This window comes from Ambystoma mexicanum, chromosome 2q (assembly GCF_040938575.1).
Source record: "Ambystoma mexicanum isolate Mex_15411 chromosome 2q, UKY_AmexF1_1, whole genome shotgun sequence".
Taxonomy (NCBI): Eukaryota; Metazoa; Chordata; class Amphibia; order Caudata; family Ambystomatidae; genus Ambystoma; species Ambystoma mexicanum.
In genome coordinates, this window is record NC_090924.1 from 1,234,241,799 (window position 1) to 1,234,254,684 (window position 12,886).

General features: G+C 40.6%; 1 protein-coding gene across 1 annotated transcript in view; it reads left to right on the forward strand.

Annotated features, from left to right (window-relative positions):
- The window catches only part of THSD7A (thrombospondin type 1 domain containing 7A), a 1,346,262-nt gene that overhangs the window by 678,826 nt on the left and 654,550 nt on the right, over positions 1-12,886 (forward strand). Inside the window, exon 6 of the mRNA XM_069648630.1 lies at positions 1,922-2,125. Within this exon, the coding sequence (XP_069504731.1) occupies positions 1,922-2,125 (204 nt within the window). The remainder of the gene's footprint in view (positions 1-1,921; positions 2,126-12,886) is intronic.

A 12,886-nucleotide genomic window follows, 5' to 3' on the forward strand; every position in this document is an offset into this window, starting at 1 on the left:
GATTATGATAAAGACTGCTTGCTAATCCCATTTCTATTTTGAACTCCTTGCTATACTTTTCATATTGCTGTTTCAGGCATAACATGGGATCACCACGCTACAAAAACATTGTTAGTGAAGACAAACCAATCATTCCTCTAAAGTGCAGTAGCACCTGGAGCGTTCCAAGTGCTAGATTGGATTACCAAAACAAATGATCCCTGGCCCAAATAACCAGACAGACTATGGGAAAATGGCAATTTACTACTTTATTATCATTTCTATTAAGAAGGGAAACCTGGCGAGAAAAACAAATAGCATCTCACACACTCTCAATGCATTTAAGTTACACAAAAGGTTTTATACCTCGATGTACGTCAGCTATGATGTCATCCTACGTGGCTAACTGTAAAAACCTATCGGGCGGAGGGATTGGTTTAGCGGAATATATACATATAGTCTTCATAGGTGTTAGGAACATCATTGGATGCCCCTTATCTGGTAGGAACGCCTTGAACTACCTCTAACTACGTAAAACACAGATAATAACATAACAACAGCTGCAGATAGGCTATTGCAACAATGTATGGTATGCCATTGCATATGCCCTGATGATTGGTTGGCACCCTCTTCCAACCTTGGACATTCAGCTTGTTAGCAGCACGTAAGCAAATCGAAACTCAGGTGCAGGGGAACAACATCAGACAACTGCCTTTCTTAGCTAAGTAGCCTACCATCTTCCATCAGTTCAGCACTAAGCCAAGGCTTTTTCTTAGTAGTTGACCTTGTTGGCTGTTCTCTTCCTCTGAACTTTTAATGGAGTGAAGGTACATTGCTATCTTCGTCTGGAGCTTCGTGAATAGGCCTTGTCTTCTGGTCTTGTGCCATGTGTGAGGAGACCATGATTTTGTCCATTATGCCATTCTATTAAGTGCTATGTAATTCAATTATATTGGGTAATATTACTCTCCCCAGCCTCTCGATACTTGGTTGCTCCACTCTGCATGTGCTTTCCATGTCTTTAATTGTACAATAATTGGCACTCACACATGTTCATTCCTTTACTTAATTTAAGAGAAATGTGTCCTGTCTACATAGCTTATCCTCTTTGACTCCTTCCAAACTTTGTTGTTGCTCTTACTGTGACATCATTGACTCTGAGCCAAACAACTGTCCTTTGTTCTTGCTCAAATTTGTATCCCAGTGCCTGTCAGCTCTGCAGCCTTGGTTCTTCTCCTCGAGGCTTCTCGTTTACTATAACATGATGCCAACGTCCATTTTCTCAACATGGCTGCTGTACTTGTGTTCTATTTCCAATGTTTAGCAAGCTTCTACGTTGTTTGTCTACCTTGCGTTTCTGCGTATATACATATACCACATCTCGTGTTACTTATCTTCTCAGTGTATATGATTTTCTTCATATTCTCATATATGTTAACTTCATTACTTCAGTCACATTTTCATTCTTCTGATATTCATATGTTGGTTTCAGTGTGTCCTAGTATCTACATGACGTCACTTTACTACATCTGTCAGACACTGTTTATAGCTCTTCTATTTCCAGTGGTGCCTGCATATTTATGTCTACTGCATCAGTATGGGGGTATGTTCGGTACAGTTGTCTGAGCGCATAACGTCTGTCATGCCTTCGATTTGGTATTGGGATGATACTATGTGTCTTACACAGTGTCTTCTTGTTGTTCTTCCAGTATGACGGAGGTGAGTGGGTGGGCTCCAGGAATGACATATACATCTGCTTCTCTGCATAGTATTGGCCACAAAAACATTACCTCAACAAAATGAACCTATGCAAAAGAGCATACACTATCAGTACCTGCATACCCAATATTATCAAATGTTTTACTCTAGTCCAATTCAAGGATAACCTTTAGAAAACCATGTCTGGATACTCACTAATGCTTCCTGATTTGTCACACCTCAGGTTTCAAGCTAAGAAAACGTCACATCTCCAACGAGCCAACAGGAGGTACAGGAAACTGCCCTAACCTCCTTGAAGCAATCCCATGTGAAGAACCATCGTGTTATGACTGGCAACTGGTGAGACTGGAGGAGTGCATTCCTGACAATGGGAGGCAGTGTGGCACTGGCACTCAAGTGCCTGTAGTTCAGTGTATCAACAGTGACGGTAAGGCATTTCATTTCCACTGCCTTTTACAGCTTTCACAATTCGCCATCTGCTGTCAGATGGATTACTCTTTTTGTATCTTGTGCCTGCCTATTTACTCATGTTGTATGTATTTGGAGTTTCAAATGTTATACTGTATTTGAATGTTCTTAATTGTATCCTAGGATATTATAATGTATAGTTGTGAGTTTTCAGCTGAAAGTTCATGATAGAATGTGTATGCGTTGCATTTAGGATATGATTTTGTTTTAATGTATCATTGCAAAAAAAGTCACATTAATTTTGAAACTGTGAACATGTTTCTACAGCAGCAATTTGCTAACACACAATACTACATCAATATATCGAGTTCTGAAATGCTATTTTAAATATCATCAATCGCATTACACTTTTACTGTGAATCCTCATGAGAAGTTCACCAATAAATATATAGGTGAAGCAGGTCCTGGGTAAAACAGTTTGTGCCAAAGGTAAACTGTCAGATTTTTGTATTTCTTCTTACTGTACAGGTGTGTCATCGCTCTTTGAACCTGCTGCATTAGCAAACACATTCTGTATTCCGGACAGGTTTGGTTAATCTATCCTTCAGTGCTAGTAGGGCAGGTTGCATATGCCATTGAAACACCATTGCATGAAAATGGAGAATGGCTTCTGTTATGACATAAAGACGGAGTGTCAATATATAATACCAAAGAACTGGACCCCCAGACATCAGTAAGCACATACATTACAATGCCCTGATCTTTTAGAATCTCTTTACAAAATGAATGATCCTATATTTAGTAGTCCATTGTTGTATTCGGACCCATCCTTAGTTAATAACATAACTCATATAAAATGCTGATCTTCGAGGGATCTTTCTTGTACAAACACAATATACACATATGCCTGGCACAGAATATGCAGGATGGCACATGTGTTAGCATTGTCCTTCTTTCAGACCTGGATGAGGTTTATTCTATTACAAAAAGAAACAATAAGGAAATATTTCTGCCATGCCAGTTACCAATGTCAACTCAGAATGGGGAAGCCAATCTTACTAATCTCCAGTGACTGGCCTGAACGGGTCCTCTGTTCAGCATCTATCACATCCCTCATGTAAGCGCACTGTACCCCATAGTACACAACCGATGGAAGTGGGAAGGTAGCATACGTCGCGGTTCCATGTGTGATTTTCGATTCTTCCCTTTAAGCCAGATGCTCGACATGTGGTCATAGGGTACATCTGTACAACGTAAATTAGAGTGTAAATGTTTGGATATTAGGCATTTGTGTTAGACTCTGTGACTAGGTCTTCCAGAGGCTAAGATAAAACCAATGCACCTCCCACAATAGAGACAGGTGACATTGACTGGGGAAAATATTAGACATAGGCTACATTTAATATGCCTTGGGTATGTTTTTACAGAGCAGTACTTAATTAATATAAACACGTGTGTATCTTTTCTAGGAAAACAGTGTAGGTGGTCGATGAGGAGGGAATCAGTGGTAGTTGTGGATACCCCTTCATAGGTTAGCATGTGGACCTGGAGTCTAGTTTTGAAGAGGTATATTGATTGCATCCTTTTGATGGTGGAGGGGTAAGCATTCCAGTGGCGAGTGGCTATTAGCAGGACAGAACATACGTGGAAATAGATGAGTGGGAGTAGGTGAGAGCTTAGAAAAGTTCAAGAAGTAAGGCTGAGATACAGAGGCAGATGTCATCAAAAAGGTAAAGAGGGGGTAGGAGACTATGGATTTAAAGATTAGAGAGCCATTTTGCATAGAGAGCCACCCGATTGATGGCATTACATTGAAGTGGGAAGGCATTTGGATAGATTATGTATTGTGCACATTGCAAAGGTGAGGACTTTGGTTAGGAGAGTGAAAGATTAAAAGGGAATGCCCAAGAGTTGGCTAGATAAGTAGTCACATTTGCTTAGTACCAGGGTCGAGATTAGAGTATTTTTTTTCTGAGTGGTGATTAAGTTATGGGCAATCTTTCCTGTTGTCCAGAAGGATGATTATAAATATGATGGCAGTGGCTGTAGTGAATTGAAATAGATCAAGGTTACTGTTAAAGAGACCCTCAAGGATGTGAACGAACCCTGGGTGATGGAGTGAGGAGATTAGGAGTGAAGGGGATAGGGAATTCGAGAGTGTAGTTAGAATTGGAAGCTTTGATAAATATAACTGTCTTAAATAGACATCCAGGGAAAGCCATCCAGGGATTAACAGCAGAGCGGCAGCTGGCAAGGCATTCTGTGATTGCAGGTATGAAGGAGAGAAAACACAAGAAGATCTAGATATGATCAGAAAATGGGTGCTAGTGTAATAAGTGTAAATAAATGGACCGATCCTTGATGGAGTCCTAGGCTAGGGGGTATAGCTGAGGATGTGTTTCAGTAATAGGCAACAGAGATGGAATAGTCAATAAGTAAAGAGGACGCCAGACATGTATGGTATCCTTCAAGCTAAATTAGAAAATAATGTGAAAGAGGGTAGGCTATCCATAACGTCAAAGACATCAGAGAGATATAGTAGAACAAATACAGAGGAGAGGTGGGAATGGTGAGAAGAAACCTGGAGACATGGGAGGGACCAGTTTCAGTAGAGAGTTGACTGTGAAGTCTAGATTGTAGGGGGGTCTCCAATCTAGACTTCACAGGGAGGGGGGGATTCCGGAATGCAGGCAGCAGAGGCAGCAGCATAATCCTGAAGCTCCTGGCTCTCTCCTTTTTCTTGATTATATTAGGTTATGAACTCAAAGAAAAATATTAATACTGCAGAGAACCCTATCCCTAAGAAACCTAAACCAGCTTCAGACATGAGTGAGATTCCTAATACTCAAGATATTTATTCTTTACTGTTGAAAATGGCTCAAGATCTGGAAAAAGTGGCACATGATGTGGGGGATGTTAAATCCTCTATTGAAGACATTTCCCTGAAAGTCTCTCAACTGGACGGCCGTGTTTCTGCTCCAGAAAATGGTTCATCATCAATTTCTACAGAGATAGCAGGAGGTTTCAGGGCTTACAATAGCTTGAGAGAGGACTTGCAGAAAGGGAAAGATAATAGCTTGGAATTGGATTTGAAGATTAGAAGCAAGAACTTGAGGCTGGTGGGGATAGAGGAAAACACCAATGAAGATTTGTTACTTATGATGTTGGATATTCTGAGAACATGCTTCAGCTGTGATCAAATTGGTCAAGGTGACATTGATAATGTTTACAGAGTTGGCAGACTGGTCCAAAGGCTAGACAAATCGTCATCTCATTTTTTAATACATGTTTACAGAGTTGGCAGACTGGTCCAAAGGCTAGACAAATCGTCATCTCATTTTTTAATACAAGGATCAAAGAGGACATATTGAGAAATGCAAGGAAAAAAGGAAATGCTTTCTACAAAGGCAAACATATCTGTGTTTACCCTGACTACCCTAAGGAATCGCTGTCTATCAGGAAGTCCTTTAAAGAAGCCAAAGATTTGCCCAGGCTAGTGGGTGTGAAAGTGTTTTTCAACAGAGCCAATCTACTGACTCTGACGCTCCTTGGAGGTGACAAAAGCACTATGGATCCTAAGGAAGCTGTAGCCTGGCTGGAGCCTTTGCAAAACAAGAGTAGCTAAAGTGTTTGGATTGCATTAACTCACTCCCCTCATATTTTCTCTTTATGTCCATAATCCTAAAATGACATTTTTATTATTATTTTTTTTATTGACTTCAAAATGAGAAAATGGCGCTGATGCGTATTGCAGTTAAACGATTATTTTCAAAGGATCACACACACTGAGATCGGTGTTCTACGGATAGAAGGAGACGGAGATGGAGTTTGGAAGAAAGGACCCTACAACGTGCCTGGAACGTATGATACGGCTGGCTCCGTGGAACTGCATAGAGCAGGGTTTGTGGCAATCACCACTCGCAGCCTGTTGGGACAGGGCCCGTATGATGTCGGGAACTAAAGGGTGAGGTACATGACTTTGATGCAACTCTAGTGACCATCAGTGTGGCTCCGGCTCCGTCTGATGGTCAGCGGCAATGCTTAGAATGCCTTTATTTCTTCTGGTATTATGGTTGACTGCACAGGTCGGGGGTGTGGATGATTTGTTATGGGCATGGTTTTTGATGGCCGGATATTGACTTTGGGGTGCTTCTGAAGAAGGTAGTTTAATACAATGGCGGAATAATAACATTTTGGTGAAGTCCCCCATGTCATCCACGCCAGGTGAACTTAACACAAGACTGCTTCGACACGTAGGTGCTTTCCTATGACTGGGTGCTTATGTGTCTTCTAAGTACCAACACTGATAGTAACATTTTTGACTCCTTAAAACGGATAATAGCATTGCAGATTTTTAACCCATGTTTGGTAATAGCCCTACCTGTCAGCTCGTATAGTGGGCCACATGGCATAACAGGAAATAACTATGTGTTATCAACACGGGGCAGAGTGAATAATGTGCTCCAATTCCAATGGTGTTTGGACCTGTGCAGGGCATTTTATAACGGACATCTGCAAACGTTTACCATAGAACCTTAGCAGTCAGAGAAAAGGTCATTAAGGCAGTAGTCGATGTATGCAAAAGTCATTCAAAGAGTACATAAACTGGTGCAATCTGTCCTCGATTGGTGCAATATTACCAGGCAGATGGTTCAGTGTGGAAATACACAGTCGGGTGTTAGCAGGGGTGAAGTGGTTTGCATAAATTGATAACTGCTGGTAGTGATGTTTAATATGTAATGATGTGTTCTGAAAGTGATATCTCTAATGCTGATTTCCACTACCACTAGTGGTATTTTCTGCCTGTAATGCCACTTTTCTGAATGGCTATCATCCTGCAGCACTACATTCTTGGTGTGGGATTGAGTCGGATGCTACTTCTGATCCCAATGGCAGGGATTGAATGTTTTAGCGCAGGGGACTGTCCTTATCTAATCTCCTGGCCATTTTGGCCCTGGTCCCCCCACTCATTTTCTGTCCTGTGTGGCGACCCTCACCATCCCCGTTTCTATGTTTTTTGTATTTATGTTGGATTTATACAAGCACACAGAGCATGTGGGCATCTAGGCCCTGATTATAGCGAGGATGGAGCTTCTACTACTACTGCTAAGGTTCTTTACGTGGTACAATGGTGACACTTTCATCTCATAGTACAGCCATTTCTTTAAATGGAAATGTGGGTCTAGGAACGTGCTGGGATTGTCCCATCTGGGTACTTGGCTTACTGGTAGTGCAGCTTGGTTGGGTCAATCTATTTTCTGTCCTGTAATTTATTAAGAACTGCAGACGACTTAGCATATATTGGTTGAATAAAACAAAACAAAAAAAATTCATCAGCTAAACGTTTCTAATACTTGTGGAGGGGTCAAATTGTGAATTCATCTCACTGATCCCTTATGCTGAGACCGGTTGACAAAGTGTTTTGTGTGTTCTTAAGTTGTTTTACCAGTGTTTGGATTTTGGGACTCTGGATATGCTGTCTTCGGTTTGTCGACTACTGCAACTTTGATGGTGACAGAGATATGCCCCAGCCCCCTGGTAGATATTTCAATGAAGATTTTTTTAAGCAGGTTGTTATTGTGGGGGTGGGTCAGGTGGGTGGCAAGGAGACAAAACCATGATTCCAGATAGCGGTTTTCTCCTCTTTTCTCGGTTATTAGTGTGTTAGTCATTCCAGAATAGGGGGCAATGCTTTTGAACCAGTTTTATATGGAACTGGAACCACAAAGGGAGCATTGGTTTCACTCTGCATAGTATGGTTAATAGTACGAACATGTCAGTACTGAGTGGCAGGATAGGACATTAGAGGCAGCTCTCTCTGGGATCAACGTCATGCTTTCTATGATCAGAACTACGGCTACATCAAATGCCGGAACTTGTAGATTGGATTTGAACTGGGGTGCCTAATGAACCTATTTACACAAGGATACCTGGGAATTTTTCTATTGCTATTTATATGTGACATGGTTATAACGTTAAGTGGCCTGTGCAGCGTTGCCTCATATTACTAATAATATATATATAATACTTACTAAAATGGTTACAGGCTGTTATCGTTAGTTTATTTATGGGTTTTTAGATGATGATACAATATATTGGATAGTATGTGAGAGATTAGGTTCAATGTAGTCCTTCATTATTCTATCTAGGTGGTGTAATAGATAGTTTGGATTTAATGCACGTTGTCTCTGTAATAGGATGATACCTGTTTGACACCATGAAGAGAATGAGTTCTGATACATTCTGGATATTACATGTTAATAGATGGCAGATTAATTCTAGTTGAGGGACTCTATAATTTGACATGTGCTGAGGAATGTATGGAATGATATGATTGGTAATGTTGGTTGAGAATGTGATGACATTAACATTTCTAATGAAGAAGATGGTGGGAATTATTTACAGGCCTTTATTTTATTATAGGACCTTGTCAAGGGTGTTGACCCATGTTGAATCCTTAGACTGGGTAGATGTGGGGATGAGCTGTCACCGCCCACATTCACGCCAGAATCCAGGAGAACTGCGCAGTTGGCACAAGACCACTCCAAAGATACAACCTTCTTGTAGGGGGTTTCACATCACCACTCTACTGTAATAATGCCATCAAAACAATGTTAAGCAAGGGTCCTATACTATCAAGCAAAAGACCACTCTATTGAAATGCAGTAATTCAAGACAGATCCCATAAATGGATGGAATACCGGTACTCACCACTATCAGAAAGCTGGTGTGTTAAAACCACCAGACTTTTGTGTAAAACTGAACAGAGGAACCCAAACCAGGCCAAGGAAAGACTTGCTAAGAGGTGGATACAATGTAAAACTATATTCTGAAATGACTTGGAGGAAGTAATTATTTAATGTATATGTAAAAATTGTAAGTTTGATTTAAACTGGGAACTAAAGTGACATTTAGCTGAATTCTGCCTGATAACAACCCCCGACAGGAGTTGAAACTTGATCAAACTGCATTCCCAGGCCTGGCTGCCTCCTGCTTCCCCACCAAAAGGAGATGACACCTCTCTGATTAGATTAGGGGAGGGGCACCTGCAGGAGGTTGAACAAAGCCTTGTCCTGGACTCAGGCAAATGTTATATTGGGGGGGCCGTAAAGTGGCTTCCTCTTGGGAGAAGTGGGAGGAGAAGTGCCTCTGGGAGCCACCCGTGCTGGAGGCAGGGACAGACAGAAGCTTCCCCCATGTGCGTTGGAACCTAAACCACACCCATCTGGGCCAGAGCATAATTTTTTTTAAAAAGATGGATAATTCATAGTACGGACTTGTCAGAATTATATAAGTAATATAATTATTCTGGTGATTTTTCTGTGCACGTTTTAAGAGGTGTTAGGACCCTGTGGTGTATTCTGGGGGTTGCTAGCGGAAAATAGGGTCTTACTCCAAATGTCTGCATGTTACAAATCTGACACTTCATCAATTAATGTCCATACTCCTTGCGCACATTTGTGTAATTTTTGGTAAATGTCCGATATTGGTAAACCAGTCAAAAAACGCAAAATGTTGTCATTTTGTAATGCAAGCCCCCAGGAAGATCAGAGGCAGACAAGCATGGACCATAAGGAATATATAATGTGTACATATAATTTCAACAAATTGTGTATCTGGGAAATATGTATTTGAATCAAATATAGATCTGTGGGCAAATTGACCAGGGGAGGATCCTCTGACCCATAAACAGACCTCATCACCCTGACTCACAACCCAATTCCCCCAATCATGGGAGAGGGGAAGATTGGGCCAATGACAAGTAGAGAGGGGCAGGCTCAGTTATGCCACGCACACACCCACTTCCAAAACACATAAAAAGAGACTGCTGGGACAGGTAGAGATTCATTTTCCATTTCTGCGGAGCATTTTGACGGCCGACATCCTATCCAGACAGAGACCAGAACCAGGGACCCATAGACTACAGAACTTTGAACCTAGAAGACCCACTGCAAGCAAAAGTATTCTCAGCAGGCCTTCAGAATCCAGCAAACCTAACTAAACTATTCAACAGCCGGGCAAGCTGTTTGAATTCTTTGCCAAGAACTTTTGCCGGGACCGCAGACCAGACCCAGACCGCTGTGAGCAGAACCAGAGATCCGGATCGCTGTGAGCAGGACCGGTGCCTGATTGCCCTGCCGAGCAGAGAGAACCACCGCTGGACGTGTTGACCAGATCCGTGACGAGGCCTATTTCAAATTTATATTGTGAGTAGCTAGCAGAACTGTGCAGAACCAATCTCTTAGTTAAAATAATCTAATTCAAACTATTTTAGCCTATTAGAACTGCCTCCTAGAATCGTGTCATTCTGTCATCTTTAAAACTGAAAACTGTCATCTGTCATTCTGAGCTTTAAAATTTCAAATCCAAAAAACTACTTTCTCAAAATTGGCCGTATCTCTGGAACCTTTTGTGCTAGGAACGAGATTTAACTTTCATCTTAAAGCTAAGGCTTTCCAACGAACCTAAAACCGACTTCCTTCTCCTTATAGTGCCTCCGTAATTATGCTCGACGCGCATGAGTAAATTTGCCGCGATTTGTCATTTTGCACAATTTCAGCCACGTGTAAAAATCAGCAGCTTCTTGCTTTCCTTTGCTAAAATTCGTTTTTAACGTGCTGGTTACACATAGAGCATTGCTAAAGTGAGCCTGAACTAATATAAACTAGATATCACCCACCCTGAACTTCTAGAGGGAATTAAAAGCATTTTTAGCACATTTCTCACTTAATTGTCTTCACATTCAAAGCATTTTGGGTCTGTGTTTCAAACCTCTACCTGTTTTCCTCTAAGCTTGCTGGGGGGGGGGGGGACTGCATTTCGTATTGCATTTTGTTGGTATTCTTGAAAACTGTGTGCTCTCCTTCCATTTCTTACATTGCATAGGGGGGGGAGTGAATTGTCAAGGAAAAGTGATTACATTGTCTTTTGTTGAAGCCATATCAAGTTATTTTCTGTACTGCATTTCATTCATCATTGCATTTCCTTGAACCATATAAAGCTATCTTTCCCACTTTATTCTTCTTTTCCCATTCATAAGTTACCTCTTGCTGATTACTGCTCATATTCACAAGTCTAATATCCATTATCAATTTATTTATAGAAGTGTGATATATATATTGTTTAAATTTTCAAATAAACCTTTTAATTTGCAAAACAAACCTACTTCTTGGCTCAGTTGGGTCAGGGGGATTCTAAGAGGGGGGTGTTATACAAGGGTTGTCATCCAGAGTACTGAACTGGACATAAAAATACATCAATAAGGGTTTTCCTCAGCATTCCAGACTAGGCATTTACTTAGCTGTAGTGTTGATTGAATATCGCTTACAACCTACTAAGTGTTGGGGTTGGACAGCTGAAATGGGGTATTATGTGTGGGGAGTGAGTTAGTGACAGGGTTTTCTGAAATTAAATTGTACATATAATTAGTTTGTTTTCATTTAGCAGAGGTAGCCGGGGCACTAGGAAGTTTAGAATGTTTTATTCAACCTATTACATTAATCTGTGGTTGGCTAAATGCTTCTGTTTCAGAGGGGGTGTTTTTTTTGTGTGTTTGAATATATTGTTGAATTTAGTGTAATTGATTGATATTTTCTCTGCTGTACGTTTGGAGTTCGGTAGAGTGGAGAAGATGGCTGAAGACGTGCGAATGATAACTTGGAATGTAAATGGATTGAATAATGTAAGTAAGAGGATGAACATTTTGTATTTCTTGCATGAGTTAAAAGGGGATGTGTGTTTCATACAGGAAACGCACCTTGAGAAAAAAGATATTGAGAAGCTGAGGAAGAGTTGGGTGGAGAAAGTTTATGGCTCATCTTTCAATTCACAGTCCAGAGGGGTTGCAATCCTCATTGGGAAGAACACTCCTATTCAGGTACTAAAAGACAATTCAGATAAAGAGGGGTGGATAATTGCGCTGTTAGTGGATATTCAAGGTCAGGTGGTGTCTTTTTGTAATATTTATGCACCTTCAGTGGACGACAGGTCCTTTTTCAGGAAAGTGGCACAGACATTACAAGATTTAGGATCTATGGTTATTATCTTAGGTGGTGATTTCAATATTGTACTTGACAAAAATATAGACAGAAGTAAATTGACAACTAGAAGACATACTGATAGGCAGTATGTGGCGTTGAAAAATCTACATTTGTAGCATAATTTAAAAGATTGTTGGAGGCTAGAACACCCATCCAATAGGGAATATAGTTTCTTTTCTGGCGCACTTTCTGTTTATTCAAGACTTGATATGTTTTTAACAGCTGGGAAAATGACAGAGAATTATAGAACAAGTGAAATTGGGAATATTCATTTGACAGATCATGCTCATGTACTTATGCACTTGTGCATGAAATGTGCGCTACATAGGCAGCATTTCTGGAGGATGAATACATCTATTCTACAAAATGATGATGAAGTTGAGAGACTGGTGAAGGAAATGGAGTGTTTTGTGTGTGATAAACACCTGGGGGACTTGAGCCCAAATATTGTATGGGAAGCTTTTAAATGTACAATACGTGGACATCTAATTATTGTGACTAGTGGACAAAGGAAGCAGTCCAACAATAAAGAAGCTGAACTTGTGGAGAAAATAAGTGAATTGTCAAGAAGAGTAATGGCTAATCCAACTAGTGTACACTCAATATCAAAGTTGATGAGAATGAAGAAAGATTTGAAAAAGCTGATAGATGAACTTGCTGAACGGAAAACCTTTTATCTAAAATTTGCATATTTTGAGAAGGGGGAAAAGTGCGATAGATGGTTGGCTATAGATTACGGA